This window comes from Xenopus tropicalis, chromosome 3, assembly GCF_000004195.4.
Source record: "Xenopus tropicalis strain Nigerian chromosome 3, UCB_Xtro_10.0, whole genome shotgun sequence".
Taxonomy (NCBI): domain Eukaryota; kingdom Metazoa; phylum Chordata; class Amphibia; order Anura; family Pipidae; genus Xenopus; species Xenopus tropicalis.
In genome coordinates, this window is record NC_030679.2 from 144,484,308 (window position 1) to 144,502,379 (window position 18,072).

Sequence of the window (18,072 nt, forward strand, 5' to 3'; positions counted from 1 at the left end):
CCCCTCCATGATATTCCCTGCTGCCCCCTATCTGCCAGGGTATGCCCTCTGCCCATCCATGATATTCCCTGCTGCCCCCTATCTGCCGGAGTATGCCCTCTGCCCCTCCATGATATTCTCTGCTGCCCCCTATCTGCCAGGGTATGCCCTCTGCCCCTCCATGATATTCTCTGCTGCCCCCTATCTGCCGGGGTATGCCCTCTGCCCCTCCATGATATTCCCTGCTGCCCCCTATCTGCCAGGGTATGCCCTCTGCCCCTCCATGATATTCTCTGCTGCCCCCTATCTGCCGGGGTATACCCTCTGTCCCTCCATGATATTCCCTGCTGCCCCCTATCTGCCAGGGTATGCCCTCTGCCCCTCCATGATATTCTCTGCTGCCCCCTATCTGCCAGGGTATGCCCTCTGCCCCTCCATGATATTCTCTGCTGCCCCCTATCTGCCAGGGTATGCCCTCTGCCCCTCCATGATATTCCCCTGCTGCCCCCTATCTGCCAGGGTATGCCCCTCTGCCCATCCATGATATTCCCTGCTGCCCCCTATCTGCCAGGGTATGCCCTCTGCCCCTCCATGATATTCCCTGCTGCCCCCTATCTGCCAGGGTATGCCCTCTCACCTCCATGATATTCCCTGCTGCCCCCTATCTGCCAGGGTATGCCCTCTCACCTCCATGATATTCCCTGCTGCCCCCTATCTGCCAGGGTATGCCCTCTCACCTCCATGATATTCCCTGCTGCCCCCTATCTGCCAGGGTATGCCCTCTGCCCCTCCATGATATTCCCTGCTGCCCCCTATCTGCTAGGGTATGCCCTCTGCCCCTCCATGATATTCTCTGCTGCCCCCTATCTGCCAGGGTATGCCCTCTGCCCCTCCATGATATTCCCTGCTGCCCCCTATCTGCCAGGGTATGCCCTCTGCCCCTCCGTGATATTCCCTGCTGCCCCCTATCTGCCAGGGTATGCCCTCTGCCCCTCCGTGATATTCCCTGCTGCCCCCTATCTGCCAGGGTATGCCCTCTGCCCCTCCATGATATTCCCTGCTGCCCCCTATCTGCCAGGGTATGCCCTCTCACCTCCATGATATTCCCTGCTGCCCCCTATCTGCCAGGGTATGCCCTCTGCCCCTCCATGATATTCCCTGCTGCCCCCTATCTGCCGGGGTATGCCCTCTGCCCCTCCGTAATATTCCCTGCTGCCCCCTATCTGCCGGGGTATGCCCTCTGCCCTCCATGATATTCCCTGCTGCCCCTATCTGCCAGGGTATGCCCTCTGCCCCTCCGTGATATTCCCTGCTGCCCCCTATCTGCCAGGGTATGCCCTCTGCCCCTCCGTGATATTCCCTGCTGCCCCCTATCTGCCAGGGTATGCCCTCTGCCCCTCCATGATATTCCCTGCTGCCCCCTATCTGCCAGGGTATGCCCTCTGCCCCTCCATGATATTCCCTGCTGCCCCCTATCTGCCAGGGTATGCCCTCTGCCCCTCCGTAATATTCCCTGCTGCCCCCTATCTGCCGGGGTATGCCCTCTGCCCCTCCATGATATTCTCTGCTGCCCCCTATCTGCCAGGGTATGCCCTCTGCCCCTCCATGATATTCCCTGCTGCCCCCTATCTGCCAGGGTATGCCCTCTGCCCCTCCATGATATTCTCTGCTGCCCCCTATCTGCCAGGGTATGCCCTCTGCCCCTCCATGATATTCCCTGCTGCCCCCTATCTGCCAGGGTATGCCCTCTGCCCCTCCGTAATATTCCCTGCTGCCCCCTATCTGCCGGGGTATGCCCTCTGCCCCTCCATGATATTCCCTGCTGCCCCCTATCTGCCGGGGTATGCCCTCTGCCCCTCCGTGATATTCCCTGCTGCCCCCTATCTGCCGGGGTATGCCCTCTGCCCCTCCATGATATTCCCTGCTGCCCCCTATCTGCCGGGGTATGCCCTCTGCCCCTCCGTAATATTCCCTGCTGCCCCCTATCTGCCAGGGTATGCCCTCTGCCCCTCCATGATATTCCCTGCTGCCCCCTATCTGCCGGGGTATGCCCTCTGCCCCTCCATGATATTCCCTGCTGCCCCCTATCTGCCAGGGTATGCCCTCTGCCCCTCCATGATATTCTCTGCTGCCCCCTATCTGCCAGGGTATGCCCTCTGCCCCTCCATGATATTCTCTGCTGCCCCCTATCTGCCAGGGTATGCCCTCTGCCCCTCCATGATATTCTCTGCTGCCCCCTATCTGCCAGGGTATGCCCTCTGCCCCTCCATGATATTCTCTGCTGCCCCCTATCTGCCAGGGTATGCCCTCTGCCCCTCCATGATATTCCCTGCTGCCCCCTGTCTGCCAGGGTATGCCCTCTGCCCATCCATGATATTCCCTGCTGCCCCCTATCTGCCAGGGTATGCCCTCTGCCCATCCATGATATTCCCTGCTGCCCCCTATCTGCCGGAGTATGCCCTCTCACCTCCATGATATTCCCTGCTGCCCCCTATCTGCCGGGGTATACCCTCTGTCCCTCCATGATATTCCCTGCTGCCCCCTACCTGCCAGGGTATGCCCTCTGCCCCTCCATGATATTCTCTGCTGCCCCCTATCTGCCAGGGTATGCCCTCTGCCCCTCCATGATATTCTCTGCTGCCCCCTATCTGCCAGGGTATGCCCTCTGCCCCTCCATGATATTCCCTGCTGCCCCCTATCTGCCGGGGTATGCCCTCTGCCCATCCATGATATTCCCTGCTGCCCCCTATCTGCCAGGGTATGCCCTCTGCCCCTCCATGATATTCCCTGCTGCCCCCTATCTGCCAGGGTATGCCCTCTCACCTCCATGATATTCCCTGCTGCCCCCTATCTGCCAGGGTATGCCCTCTGCCCCTCCATGATATTCCCTGCTGCCCCCTATCTGCCAGGGTATGCCCTCTCACCTCCATGATATTCCCTGCTGCCCCCTATCTGCTGGGGTATGCCCTCTGCCCCTCCATGATATTCCCTGCTGCCCCCTATCTGCCAGGGTATGCCCTCTGCCCCTCCATGATATTCTCTGCTGCCCCCTATCTGCCAGGGTATGCCCTCTGCCCCTCCATGATATTCCCTGCTGCCCCCTATCTGCCAGGGTATGCCCTCTGCCCCTCCATGATATTCTCTGCTGCCCCCTATCTGCCAGGGTATGCCCTCTGCCCCTCCATGATATTCTCTGCTGCCCCCTATCTGCCAGGGTATGCCCTCTGCCCCTCCATGATATTCCCTGCTGCCCCCTATCTGCCGGGGTATGCCCTCTGCCCATCCATGATATTCCCTGCTGCCCCCTATCTGCCAGGGTATGCCCTCTGCCCCTCCATGATATTCCCTGCTGCCCCCTATCTGCCAGGGTATGCCCTCTCACCTCCATGATATTCCCTGCTGCCCCCTATCTGCCAGGGTATGCCCTCTGCCCCTCCATGATATTCCCTGCTGCCCCCTATCTGCCAGGGTATGCCCTCTCACCTCCATGATATTCCCTGCTGCCCCCTATCTGCTGGGGTATGCCCTCTGCCCCTCCATGATATTCCCTGCTGCCCCCTATCTGCCAGGGTATGCCCTCTGCCCCTCCATGATATTCTCTGCTGCCCCCTATCTGCCAGGGTATGCCCTCTGCCCCTCCATGATATTCCCTGCTGCCCCCTATCTGCCAGGGTATGCCCTCTGCCCCTCCATGATATTCTCTGCTGCCCCCTATCTGCCAGGGTATGCCCTCTGCCCCTCCATGATATTCTCTGCTGCCCCCTATCTGCCAGGGTATGCCCTCTGCCCCTCCATGATATTCTCTGCTGCCCCCTATCTGCCAGGGTATGCCCTCTGCCCCTCCATGATATTCTCTGCTGCCCCCTATCTGCCAGGGTATGCCCTCTGCCCCTCCATGATATTCTCTGCTGCCCCCTATCTGCCAGGGTATGCCCTCTGCCCCTCCATGATATTCCCTGCTGCCCCCTGTCTGCCAGGGTATGCCCTCTGCCCATCCATGATATTCCCTGCTGCCCCCTATCTGCCAGGGTATGCCCTCTGCCCATCCATGATATTCCCTGCTGCCTCCTATCTGCCGGAGTATGCCCTCTCACCTCCATGATATTCCCTGCTGCCCCCTATCTGCCGGGGTATACCCTCTGTCCCTCCATGATATTCCCTGCTGCCCCCTACCTGCCAGGGTATGCCCTCTGCCCCTCCATGATATTCTCTGCTGCCCCCTATCTGCCAGGGTATGCCCTCTGCCCCTCCATGATATTCTCTGCTGCCCCCTATCTGCCAGGGTATGCCCTCTGCCCCTCCATGATATTCCCTGCTGCCCCCTATCTGCCGGGGTATGCCCTCTGCCCATCCATGATATTCCCTGCTGCCCCCTATCTGCCAGGGTATGCCCTCTGCCCCTCCATGATATTCCCTGCTGCCCCCTATCTGCCAGGGTATGCCCTCTCACCTCCATGATATTCCCTGCTGCCCCCTATCTGCCAGGGTATGCCCTCTGCCCCTCCATGATATTCCCTGCTGCCCCCTATCTGCCAGGGTATGCCCTCTCACCTCCATGATATTCCCTGCTGCCCCCTATCTGCTGGGGTATGCCCTCTGCCCCTCCATGATATTCCCTGCTGCCCCCTATCTGCCAGGGTATGCCCTCTGCCCCTCCATGATATTCTCTGCTGCCCCCTATCTGCCAGGGTATGCCCTCTGCCCCTCCATGATATTCCCTGCTGCCCCCTATCTGCCAGGGTATGCCCTCTGCCCCTCCATGATATTCTCTGCTGCCCCCTATCTGCCAGGGTATGCCCTCTGCCCCTCCATGATATTCTCTGCTGCCCCCTATCTGCCAGGGTATGCCCTCTGCCCCTCCATGATATTCCCTGCTGCCCCCTATCTGCCGGGGTATGCCCTCTGCCCATCCATGATATTCCCTGCTGCCCCCTATCTGCCAGGGTATGCCCTCTGCCCCTCCATGATATTCCCTGCTGCCCCCTATCTGCCAGGGTATGCCCTCTCACCTCCATGATATTCCCTGCTGCCCCCTATCTGCCAGGGTATGCCCTCTGCCCCTCCATGATATTCCCTGCTGCCCCCTATCTGCCAGGGTATGCCCTCTCACCTCCATGATATTCCCTGCTGCCCCCTATCTGCTGGGGTATGCCCTCTGCCCCTCCATGATATTCCCTGCTGCCCCCTATCTGCCAGGGTATGCCCTCTGCCCCTCCATGATATTCTCTGCTGCCCCCTATCTGCCAGGGTATGCCCTCTGCCCCTCCATGATATTCCCTGCTGCCCCCTATCTGCCAGGGTATGCCCTCTGCCCCTCCATGATATTCTCTGCTGCCCCCTATCTGCCAGGGTATGCCCTCTGCCCCTCCATGATATTCTCTGCTGCCCCCTATCTGCCAGGGTATGCCCTCTGCCCCTCCATGATATTCTCTGCTGCCCCCTATCTGCCAGGGTATGCCCTCTGCCCCTCCATGATATTCCCTGCTGCCCCTATCTGCCGGGGTATGCCCTCTGCCCATCCATGATATTCCCTGCTGCCCCCTATCTGCCAGGGTATGCCCTCTGCCCCTCCATGATATTCCCTGCTGCCCCCTATCTGCCAGGGTATGCCCTCTGCCCCTCCATGATATTCCCTGCTGCCCCCTATCTGCCAGGGTATGCCCTCTGCCCCTCCATGATATTCCCTGTTGCCCCCTATCTGCCAGGGTATGCCCTCTGCCCCTCCATGATATTCCCTGCTGCCCCCTATCTGCCAGGGTATGCCCTCTGCCCCTCCATGATATTCCCTGCTGCCCCCTATCTGCCAGGGTATGCCCTCTGCCCCTCCGTGATATTCCCTGCTGCCCCCTATCTGCCAGGGTATGCCCTCTGCCCCTCCATGATATTCCCTGCTGCCCCCTATCTGCCAGGGTATGCCCTCTGCCCCTCCGTAATATTCCCTGCTGCCCCCTATCTGCCGGGGTATGCCCTCTGCCCCTCCGTAATATTCCCTGCTGCCCCCTATCTGCCAGGGTATGCCCTCTGCCCCTCCATGATATTCCCTGCTGCCCCCTATCTGCCGGGGTATGCCCTCTGCCCCTCCATGATATTCCCTGCTGCCCACTATCTGCCAGGGTATGCCCTCTGCCCCTCCATGATATTCCCTGCTGCCCCCTATCTGCCGGGGTATGCCCTCTCACCTCCATGATATTCCCTGCTGCCCACTATCTGCCAGGGTATGCCCTCTCACCTCCATGATATTCCCTGCTGCCCCCTATCTGCTGGGGTATGCCCTCTGCCCCTCCATGATATTCCCTGCTGCCCCCTATCTGCCAGGGTATGCCCTCTGCCCCTCCATGATATTTTCTGCTGCCCCCTATCTGCCAGGGTATGCCCTCTGCCCCTCCATGATATTCCCTGCTGCCCCCTATCTGCCAGGGTATGCCCTCTGCCCCTCCATGATATTCCCTGCTGCCCCCTATCTGCCAGGGTATGCCCTCTGCCCCTCCATGATATTCCCTGCTGCCCCCTATCTGCTGGGGTATGCCCTCTGCCCCTCCATGATATTCCCTGCTGCCCCCTATCTGCCAGGGTATGCCCTCTGCCCCTCCATGATATTCTCTGCTGCCCCCTATCTGCCAGGGTATGCCCTCTGCCCCTCCGTGATATTCCCTGCTGCCCCCTATCTGCCAGGGTATGCCCTCTGCCCCTCCATGATATTCCCTGCTGCCCCCTATCTGCCAGGGTATGCCCTCTGCCCCTCCATGATATTCCCTGCTGCCCCCTATCTGCCAGGGTATGCCCTCTCACCTCCATGATATTCCCTGCTGCCCCCTATCTGCCAGGGTATGCCCTCTGCCCCTCCATGATATTCCCTGCTGCCCCCTATCTGCCGGGGTATGCCCTCTGCCCCTCCGTAATATTCCCTGCTGCCCCCTATCTGCCGGGGTATGCCCTCTGCCCCTCCATGATATTCCCTGCTGCCCCCTATCTGCCGGGGTATGCCCTCTGCCCCTCCATGATATTCCCTGCTGCCCCCTATCTGCCGGGGTATGCCCTCTGCCCCTCCATGATATTCCCTGCTGCCCCCTATCTGCCGGGGTATGCCCTCTGCCCCTCCATGATATTCTCTGCTGCCCCCTATCTGCCAGGGTATGCCCTCTGCCCCTCCATGATATTCTCTGCTGCCCCCTATCTGCCAGGGTATGCCCTCTGCCCCTCCATGATATTCTCTGCTGCCCCCTATCTGCCAGGGTATGCCCTCTGCCCCTCCATGATATTCTCTGCTGCCCCCTAGCTGCCAGGGTATGCCCTCTGTCCCTCCATGATATTCCCTGCTGCCCCCTATCTGCCAGGGTATGCCCTCTGCCCCTCCATGATATTCCCTGCTGCCCCCTATCTGCCAGGGTATGCCCTCTGCCCCTCCATGATATTCCCTGCTGCCCCCTATCTGCCAGGGTATGCCCTCTGCCCCTCCATGATATTCCCTGCTGCCCCCTATCTGCCAGGGTATGCCCTCTGCCCCTCCATGATATTCCCTGCTGCCCCCTATCTGCCAGGGTATGCCCTCTCACCTCCATGATATTCCCTGCTGCCCCCTATCTGCCAGGGTATGCCCTCTCACCTCCATGATATTCCCTGCTGCCCCCTATCTGCCAGGGTATGCCCTCTGCCCCTCCATGATATTCCCTGCTGCCCCCTATCTGCCAGGGTATGCCCTCTGCCCCTCCATGATATTCCCTGCTAAGACACATCCTCACTTTACGGCACAGTGTGGGGCACAAAAGTCACTTGTTTATTTTAAGTGGACTCTAAAATGAAGGTAAATAGGCACAGAGACCCCCCCTGCAGCTACAGAGATGTGGCCCCAATGGGGGCAGTTCCCCGCCCGGTCACCTGACAGCACAAGGGAAAGGGGGGCCCCAGTGCAGGAGGGCCACTTGCATAAGGAATTAAGACTGGGAGCAGCCATTATACTCATCTCTACAGTAATGACAGAAGTGTTCAGGGCTTAGTTCCCCTTTAACCCACAGTACGACTTTGCAGTGATCTGCGCCGCAGGCCGGGGAACATCAATAATGATAATATTTAGTGTTGGATTCACGGCAAAGCTGTAAGTCAGGATGCACAGGGGGCAGGAAAGAAAGAAAAAAAATCATAACAATGAAAAACAGGGCTCGTCCGGGATTTGAACCCGGGACCTCTCGCACCCAAAGCGAGAATCATACCCCTAGACCAACGAGCCATTCACTAGGAAAATACATGCTGTTCCAGGTAGAAAACCCACTAAGGTACAGTTTTAGGCTATTTTATGGAGCCTTGGCGGGTTTGTAGTTTGGAAACTAGTCAGAGTTTTATTCCCTTAGTGTGCCTGTCCCACTGCATGCTGGGTAATGTAGTTTGTAGCTAACAATTAGCCTACAGCTAGGATTAATATAAAACTACAATACCCAGCATGCAATTCGACAGTATAGACAGAGGCTCCCATTTCTATTCTATTCAGGCTCAACCTGTCTGCCCTACACCCTGCTCCCTGCTCTATAGGGTATGTGATTGTACTGTTACTTTCTACTGGGATGTGGGGCAGTTCTACCCCCTGCTCTATAGGGTATGTGATTGTACTGTTACTTTCTACTGGGATGTGGGGCAGTTCTACCCCCTGCTCCCTGCTCTATAGGGTATGTGATTGTACTGTTACTTTCTACTGGGATGTGGGGCAGTTCTACTCCCTGCTCTATAGGGAATGTGATTGTACTGTTACTTTCTACTGGGATGTGGGGCAGTTCTACCCCCTGCTCTATAGGGAATGTGATTGTACTGTTACTTTCTACTGGGATGTGGGGCAGTTCTACCCCCTGCTCTATAGGGTATGTGATTGTACTGTTACTTTCTACTGGGATGTGGGGCAGTTCTACCCCCTGCTCTATAGGGTATGTGATTGTACTGTTACTTTCTACTGGGATGTGGGGCAGTTCTACCCCCTGCTCTATAGGGTATGTGATTGTACTGTTACTTTCTACTGGGATGTGGGGGCAGTTCTACCCCCTGCTCTATAGGGTATGTGATTGTACTGTTACTTTCTACTGGGATGTGGGGCAGTTCTACCCCCTGCTCTATAGGGTATGTGATTGTACTGTTACTTTCTACTGGGATGTGGGGCAGTTCTACCCCCTGCTCTATAGGGTATGTGATTGTACTGTTACTTTCTACTGGGATGTGGGGCAGTTCTACCCCCTGCTCCCTGCTCTATAGGGTATGTGATTGTACTGTTACTTTCTACTGGGATGTGGGGCAGTTCTACCCCCTGCTCTATAGGGTATGTGATTGTACTGTTACTTTCTACTGGGATGTGGGGCAGTTCTACCCCCTGCTCCCTGCTCTATAGGGTATGTGATTGTACTGTTACTTTCTACTGGGATGTGGGGCAGTTCTACCCCCTGCTCCCTGCTCTATAGGGTATGTGATTGTACTGTTACTTTCTACTGGGATGTGGGGCAGTTCTACCCCCTGCTCCCTGCTCTATAGGGTATGTGATTGTACTGTTACTTTCTACTGGGATGTGGGGCAGTTCTACCCCCTGCTCCCTGCTCTATAGGGTATGTGATTGTACTGTTACTTTCTACTGGGATGTGGGGGCAGTTCTACCCCCTGCTCTATAGGGTATGTGATTGTACTGTTACTTTCTACTGGGATGTGGGGCAGTTCTACCCCCTGCTCCCTGCTCTATAGGGTATGTGATTGTACTGTTACTTTCTACTGGGATGTGGGGCAGTTCTACCCCCTGCTCTATAGGGTATGTGATTGTACTGTTACTTTCTACTGGGATGTGGGGCAGTTCTACCCCCTGCTCCCTGCTCTATAGGGTATGTGATTGTACTGTTACTTTCTACTGGGATGTGGGGCAGTTCTACCCCCTGCTCCCTGCTCTATAGGGTATGTGATTGTACTGTTACTTTCTACTGGGATGTGGGGGCAGTTCTACCCCCTGCTCTATAGGGTATGTGATTGTACTGTTACTTTCTACTGGGATGTGGGGCAGTTCTACCCCCTGCTCTATAGGGTATGTGATTGTACTGTTACTTTCTACTGGGATGTGGGGCAGTTCTACCCCCTGCTCTATAGGGTATGTGATTGTACTGTTACTTTCTACTGGGATGTGGGGCAGTTCTACCCCTGCTCCCTGCTCTATAGGGTATGTGATTGTACTGTTACTTTCTACTGGGATGTGGGGCAGTTCTACACCCTGCTCTATAGGGTATGTGATTGTACTGTTACTTTCTACTGGGATGTGGGGCAGTTCTACTCCCTGCTCTATAGGGTATGTGATTGTACTGTTACTTTCTACTGGGATGTGGGGCAGTTCTACCCCCTGCTCCCTGCTCTATAGGGTATGTGATTGTACTGTTACTTTCTACTGGGATGTGGGGCAGTTCTACCCCCTGCTCCCTGCTCTATAGGGTATGTGATTGTACTGTTACTTTCTACTGGGATGTGGGGCAGTTCTACCCCCTGCTCTATAGGGTATGTGATTGTACTGTTACTTTCTACTGGGATGTGGGGCAGTTCTACCCCCTGCTCCCTGCTCTATAGGGTATGTGATTGTACTGTTACTTTCTACTGGGATGTGGGGCAGTTCTACCCCCTGCTCCCTGCTCTATAGGGTATGTGATTGTACTGTTACTTTCTACTGGGATGTGGGGCAGTTCTACCCCCTGCTCTATAGGGTATGTGATTGTACTGTTACTTTCTACAGGGATGTGGAGCAGTTCTGCAGTTGATCCTTAAGCTTCCTTCTACCTGGTCACATGACTAGCGAGTCCTTCCGGCTGGGAGTGAAGCCAAAGGGGGCGGGCGGGTTGCACAATCCCGGGCAGGACGGGAACATGGGGCTGAGCGCTGCCCATACACTGCCTGGGAATTCCCAGGTACAGAGCCGGGGAGAATCTGGAGCAAACGCTGCGACTTCCTGTGGCTCCGGGATAGGCATAAAGGCACTACATTGATGGCTGGACCCCCCCCCCCCACTCACACTATGACTCATGGCCGCAGCGGCTCCTCTTGCTCTCACTGGGCTGCTGTGTCTCACCCTGGCAGGTAAGTACCCCCGACCCCTCTCCTCAAGCTGCTCCTGTGCCAGGGGATAGGTTTCTCCAGCAGTGAAAGGGTTTTGGGGAGGGAGGGAATAAGTCACATGACCAGAGAGTCCAGGGCTGCCAGATTTATTTTTCCAAACCAGCCCAAAACTAGTCAAAAGCCACTTTGAAAGTAGCCCAATAATAGCCCAATGTGTGCAATGAAAAAAATTCTAAAGAAATAAAAGTATATATGGGAAAACCTGCCTTTTTATAGTGTATAATCACTATCCATGCCCTGCGCCCCCTCTCCAGTTACTGGGATGGCTCCCTCTGTGCCCAGTCCAGCTGGGAAGTCACTACAGAATGTTGCATTGACCCCAGACATGATATACATATGGGTGCGTTGAACTACAACTCTCAGCAGCCCCAAGATATCCTGTTATAGCTTAAGGGCCAACTGCAGAACTGCCCCCACATCCCAGTACAATCACATACCCTATAGAGCAGGGAGCAGGGGGTAGAACTGCCCCACATCCCAGTAGAAAGTAACAGTACAATCACATACCCTATAGAGCAGGGAGCAGGGGGTAGAACTGCCCCACATCCCAGTAGAAAGTAACAGTACAATCACATACCCTATAGAGCAGGGAGCAGGGGGTAGAACTGCCCCACATCCCAGTAGAAAGTAACAGTACAATCACATACCCTATAGAGCAGGGGGTAGAACTGCCCCACATCCCAGTAGAAAGTAACAGTACAGTCACATACCCTATAGAGCAGGGGGTAGAACTGCCCCACATCCCAGTAGAAAGTAACAGTACAATCACATACCCTATAGAGCAGGGAGCGGGGGGTAGAACTGCCCCACATCCCAGTAGAAAGTAACAGTACAATCACATACCCTATAGAGCAGGGGGTAGATCTGCCCCACATCCCAGTAGAAAGTAACAGTACAGTCACATACCCTATAGAGCAGGGGGTAGAACTGCCCCACATCCCAGTAGAAAGTAACAGTACAATCACATACCCTATAGAGCAGGGGGTAGAACTGCCCCACATCCCAGTAGAAAGTAACAGTACAATCACATACCCTATAGAGCAGGGGGTAGAACTGCCCCACATCCCAGTAGAAAGTAACAGTACAATCACATACCCTATAGAGCAGGGGGTAGAACTGCCCCACATCCCAGTAGAAAGTAACAGTACAATCACATACCCTATAGAGCAGGGAGCAGGGGGTAGAACTGCCCCACATCCCCAGTAGAAAGTAACAGTACAATCACATACCCTATAGAGCAGGGGGTAGAACTGCCCCACATCCCAGTAGAAAGTAACAGTACAATCACATACCCTATAGAGCAGGGGGTAGAACTGCCCCACATCCCAGTAGAAAGTAACAGTACAATCACATACCCTATAGAGCAGGGGGTAGAACTGCCCCACATCCCAGTAGAAAGTAACAGTACAATCACATACCCTATAGAGCAGGGGGTAGAACTGCCCACATCCCAGTAGAAAGTAACAGTACAATCACATACCCTATAGAGCAGGGAGCAGGGGGTAGAACTGCCCCACATCCCAGTAGAAAGTAACAGTACAATCACATACCCTATAGAGCAGGGAGTAGAACTGCCCCACATCCCAGTAGAAAGTAACAGTACAGTCACATACCCTATAGAGCAGGGGGTAGAACTGCCCCACATCCCAGTAGAAAGTAACAGTACAATCACATACCCTATAGAGCAGGGGGTAGAACTGCCCCACATCCCAGTAGAAAGTAACAGTACAATCACATACCCTATAGAGCAGGGGGTAGAACTGCCCCACATCCCAGTAGAAAGTAACGGTACAATCACATACCCTATAGAGCAGGGAGCAGGGGGTAGAACTGCCCCACATCCCAGTAGAAAGTAACAGTACAATCACATACCCTATAGAGCAGGGGGTAGAACTGCCCCACATCCCAGTAGAAAGTAACGGTACAATCACATACCCTATAGAGCAGGGAGCAGGGGGCAGAACTGCCCCACATCCCAGTAGAAAGTAACAGTACAATCACATACCCTATAGAGCAGGGAGCAGGGGGTAGAACTGCCCCACATCCCAGTAGAAAGTAACAGTACAATCACATACCCTATAGAGCAGGGAGCAGGGGGTAGAACTGCCCCACATCCCAGTAGAAAGTAACAGTACAATCACATACCCTATAGAGCAGGGGTAGAACTGCCCCACATCCCAGTAGAAAGTAACAGTACAATCACATACCCTATAGAGCAGGGGGTAGAACTGCCCCACATCCCAGTAGAAAGTAACAGTACAATCACATTCCCTATAGAGCAGGGAGCAGGGGGTAGAACTGCCCCACATCCCAGTAGAAAGTAACAGTACAATCACATACCCTATAGAGCAGGAAGCAGGGGGTAGAACTGCCCCACATCCCAGTAGAAAGTAACAGTACAATCACATACCCTATAGAGCAGGGGGTAGAACTGCCCCACATCCCAGTAGAAAGTAACAGTACAATCACATACCCTATAGAGCAGGGGTAGAACTGCCCCACATCCCAGTAGAAAGTAACAGTACAATCACATTCCCTATAGAGCAGGGAGCAGGGGGTAGAACTGCCCCACATCCCAGTAGAAAGTAACAGTACAATCACATACCCTATAGAGCAGGGGGTAGAACTGCCCCACATCCCAGTAGAAAGTAACAGTACAATCACATTCCCTATAGAGCAGGGAGCAGGGGGTAGAACTGCCCCACATCCCAGTAGAAAGTAACAGTACAATCACATACCCTATAGAGCAGGGGGTAGAACAGACAGGTTGAGCCTGAAAGAGCAAAAAGAATACAAAATGGAGCCTCTGTCTATACTGTCCAATTGCATGCTGGGTATTGTAGTTTTATATTAATCCTAACTGTAGGCTAATTGTTAGATACAAACTACATTACCCAGCATGCAGTGGAACAGCCACACTAGGGTGGAAAAAACTTTGACTAGTTTCCAAACTCACCAAGGCTCCTAAAAATAGCCCAAAACTGTACCTTGGCGGGTTTGTACTTTGGAACCCCCCCCCCCCAGGGCTGTAAATTAGTAGCCCAATTTGGTGGGAAAACCACCAACCTGGCAACCCTGAGGGACAGGTTTCTCCAGCAGTGAAAGGGTTTGGGAGGAATCAGTCACATGATCAGAGAGTCCCCAGTCATTATATAATGTGGGGATAATTACTCCACCAATGGTGAAATACTTTCTGCCCCCTTTTACAAGGAGTAGGAGGGGTACCTGTTACTCAGTACTGCTAGTTACCCACCCAGCTCAGTTATTACTGCCTGGGAATGAATATTCCATTTTAGTAGGGAAAACCCCTGAATGGGAAGGTAGGAAACACTTAATATGGTGCAGGGGCTCCACCTAGTGGTGTCTCTGTGTTACTCCACCCCGCCCTCCCCTCCTCCCTGTCATTATTTGCTGCTCCCAGTGCCACAGCTAATGCCAGACAGGACGGTCCACTGAAGCCCATGGGGGGGGGGACTGTTAGAGAACACCCCTACTTCATCACCCAATCAGATACTTGCTTTCATAAGTTTACTAGACCCTAGACAGATGAAGGGTACCTGCCGATTGGTCAGTATGAGCGACTGCTACAATGTTGCACCTCAGTAGAGACTTTAATGGCATCAGTTACCATGGTCATATGTCTAATTGCCCCTTTCCTTCCTCAGCTGCAGCCTCCATCTCCTGCCCCGAGCACAAGGGGGCAGTCTCTGCTGTTTCAGGGGGCACTGCCCGTCTCCCGTGTAACTTCTCCCCCCCTGTCGGCCCCCCGGCACAGGAAGCCAAAGTGGCCTGGCAAAAGCAGGAGGATGAGGAGGAAGTGGTGGTCCATTTCCAGAATGGGAGAGAGAATGGGGACTTCCAGCACCGGCGCTACCACAACAGAACCTACATCCAACAGGACTGGTTTCAGCTTGGGGATGTGGGGATGGAACTGCGCAACGTGAGGGGTGGGGATAATGGAATCTACGTCTGCTGGGTCACCCTCCTACCCCTGAGGCCGGATTCCCAGCACCGCTGCTGTGAGGTGGCACTGACTGTAATGGCCGCCTTTGTGACAGGTATCACTCATGTATTATAGGGGATAATGTACCCCCTACTGTAAATGATAAGGATATTAGCAGTCACTGAGGGGTTCTGTGCCCCCCATATAAAGGCATAAGGCTGCAGGCTGAGTTATACAGGGAACTTTGAGTATCACTCATGTATTATAAGGGATAATGTACCCCCTACTGTAAATGATAAGGATATTAGCAGTCACTGAGGGGTTCTGTGCCCATATAAAGGCACAAGGCTGCAGGCTGAGTTATACAGGGAACTCTGAGTATCACTCATGTATTATAAGGGATAATGTACCCCCTACTGTAAATGATAAGGATATTAGCAGTCACTGAGGGGTTCTGTGCCCATATAAAGGCACAAGGCTGCAGGCTGAGTTATACAGGGAACTCTGAGTATCACTCATGTATTATAAGGGATAATGTACCCCCTACTGTAAATGATAAGGATATTAGCAGTCACTGAGGGGTTCTGTGCCCATATAAAGGCACAAGGCTGCAGGCTGAGTTATACAGGGAACTCTGAGTATCACTCATGTATTATAAGGGATAATGTACCCCCTACTGTAAATGATAAGGATATTAGCAGTCACTGAGGGGTTCTGTGCCCCCCATATAAAGGCACAAGGCTGCAGGCTGAGTTATGCAGGGAACTCTGAGTATCACTCATGTATTATAAGGGATAATGTACCCCCCTACTGTAAATGATAAGGATATTAGCAGTCACTGAGGGGTTCTGTGCCCATATAAAGGCACAAGGCTGCAGGCTGAGTTATACAGGGAACTCTGAGTATCACTCATGTATTATAAGGGATAATGTACCCCCTACTGTAAATGATAAGGATATTAGCAGTCACTGAGGGGCATATAAAGGCACAAGGCTGCAGGTCAGGTGACTTGTAATATGCTGATAAGGGCATTATTTCGTATGGGCAGTTTCAGTAGTTGTGTAGCTCAGCATAAGGATATAGTGTATGTGAGTAAATGAGCTGACACACACACACAGGGGCAGACACTGTAGCAGCAGACAGAAGTTGCTACATGCAATTAATGCACATTTTGTCTCTTTTTTCCAGAACCAGAACCAGAACCCGTCGCTCTCTCCCCCCAGTGGAACCATGTGATCGCATGGATAATGTTTATAGTGACTGTATCTCTGCTTCTATTTCTGCCCATTTGTTGGGTTTTCAGCAATACCTGCGTACGGACTCTGCCCCCCCTCGTACAGCCTCTGATGCACCATCGCTACTGAGCTGGGGGCCCCAGCGATTGCACACAAGGATTTTCCCACGTTTTGGCCCCCTGTAAAAGGGGAAATATTCCCATTCCTAAGTAACGGATGTTTCTATTTGTTCTGGAACGGCTCAGTATCCCTCTTTTCTATCCCCCCCCCTATTTATTGTTCTACCTGCTCCTTGTCCCACAGCGACTCCTACTGGCCAACACTGTGTATTTATTCCTGTCTGTGTGGAACTGGATCACTTTGTGTTCTGGTTGGACCCCATTTCTAATTCATGTTGGTATGAGGCTGGGGGTGATCTTTTCTTATTTAATGGGGGACGTGTATAACAAACTGTGAGTATAATCCAAGGGGAAGTAAAACCTTCTCTTTCCTGCAGTTTCCATTGGACAATAAAGAATGCTGTGTCCCCAGAACACACCTAGTGGTATATTTGTCTTTATATATAAGTGAGCGCCGCCATATTGTCTATCCTTAGATTCCATGGATTTGCATCCTTTCCCTTGAGCCGCCATTTTGTGATGGGCTGTGTGCTCCCTCATAGATCAGCTGACAGGAAGTGATGCAGCTCTAACTGTAACAGGAAGTAGTGTGGGAGCAAAAGGCAGAATTCTGCCCATTCATTGGCTGATGGGGCCTAGCATGTATGTGTGCCTTGGCTTGTTTGTGTGCACTGTGACTCCTATGATCCCAGGGGGCGGCCCTTAGTACTTAAAATGGCAGTTTCCTATTTAGGATTACCCAATGGCACATACTGCTAAAAAAGTATATTTATATGAAAATGGTTTATTTAGATGAAGCAGGGTTTCATATTTTTGCTTCTTGTGGGGGGGCAGTTTAATTTTCAGGGGTCATTAACTGCCCTGTAATGATGTCATAGAAAGAGAACGATTGGTGGGTGGGAGGAGCCCACACCTGACCCAAACCAACCGCTTCTGAAGCTAAACCCAAACGCAATACTTCTTAGACCTGATTCCCCCTCAACCCCCCTCCTTGGTGACATAGTAAAATGGCAGAATAATGGTGCTTACACCCCCCTAGGGGGCAGTGTGTAGCCCCCAACCTGGTAGGCACCATGAGTAAGGATAAAGGAGGGCCTTATAGTGGGCCAATGATTTCTCCTACAGAATGTTTGAGGCGGGATTATATAAAAATGATGTCAAACAGTTAAGTCCATGGAGCCTCTGAGCAGACTGGAGGCCATAATTATTCCCACGTGGCCTCCAGTTGGATCGATGGGAAGGTTTCCTCGTATCTATGGGGTTTTACTGTCACCGACTCGGCTTTATGGCGTATATAGCTTTTACTTGCCTGGAGAAAATATGTGGCAGCGGTGGGATTCGAACCCACGCCCCCGAAGAGACTGGAGCCTTAATCCAGCGCCTTAGACCGCTCGGCCACGCTACCTTACATAGCTGTGGTTTTTAGTTAACTCTTTTCTTTCACTGATGCCCTACAAAGCCTATATTTTTAACTCTATGCTACCCATAACACATCCCTCCTTCCTTACATACTGGGAAATCCCATTATTATCCTGCCATAGGGGGCGCTCCTCCATTCAGGCCGTCCCTCCCAAGCCAGGTGTAAGATTCTATCATTCTCATTCTTCAGTCTGAGCACTAACACTACTACATGTAACCTTTATGCCCCATCCTGGCTCCTCCAGTTGCTCCATTTAATGCCCAA

The 18,072-nt window shown here is 53.3% G+C and overlaps 1 protein-coding gene and 2 non-coding genes across 6 annotated transcripts; 1 reads left to right on the forward strand and 2 right to left on the reverse strand.

The window, feature by feature from the left end:
- Positions 1-8,131: 8,131 nt before the first annotated feature.
- Positions 8,132-8,203, reverse strand: trnap-ugg. The gene has a single exon. It is a non-coding gene; the product is annotated as a tRNA-Pro (tRNA).
- Positions 8,204-10,775: 2,572 nt separating this feature from the next.
- LOC100489603 (T-lymphocyte activation antigen CD86) lies at positions 10,776-16,806 on the forward strand. Of its 4 annotated transcripts, none has more exons than XM_002942158.5 (3): positions 10,776-11,052; positions 14,757-15,149; positions 16,223-16,806. In XM_002942158.5, exons 1-3 carry the CDS (start codon positions 10,998-11,000, stop codon positions 16,396-16,398), a joined length of 624 nt encoding a protein of 207 aa, XP_002942204.2. In that variant the 5' UTR covers positions 10,776-10,997; the 3' UTR covers positions 16,399-16,806. The 4 variants fall into 4 exon arrangements, with proteins under 4 accessions (XP_002942204.2, XP_004919449.2, XP_012809284.2 ...); XM_004919392.4 differs by having other exon boundaries at positions 10,777-11,052; positions 16,229-16,806; XM_012953830.3 differs by lacking the exon at positions 10,776-11,052 and adding an exon at positions 13,963-14,411.
- Positions 16,807-17,711: 905 nt separating this feature from the next.
- On the reverse strand, positions 17,712-17,793 carry trnal-aag. The gene has a single exon. It is a non-coding gene; the product is annotated as a tRNA-Leu (tRNA).
- Between the last annotated feature and the right edge of the window lie 279 nt (positions 17,794-18,072).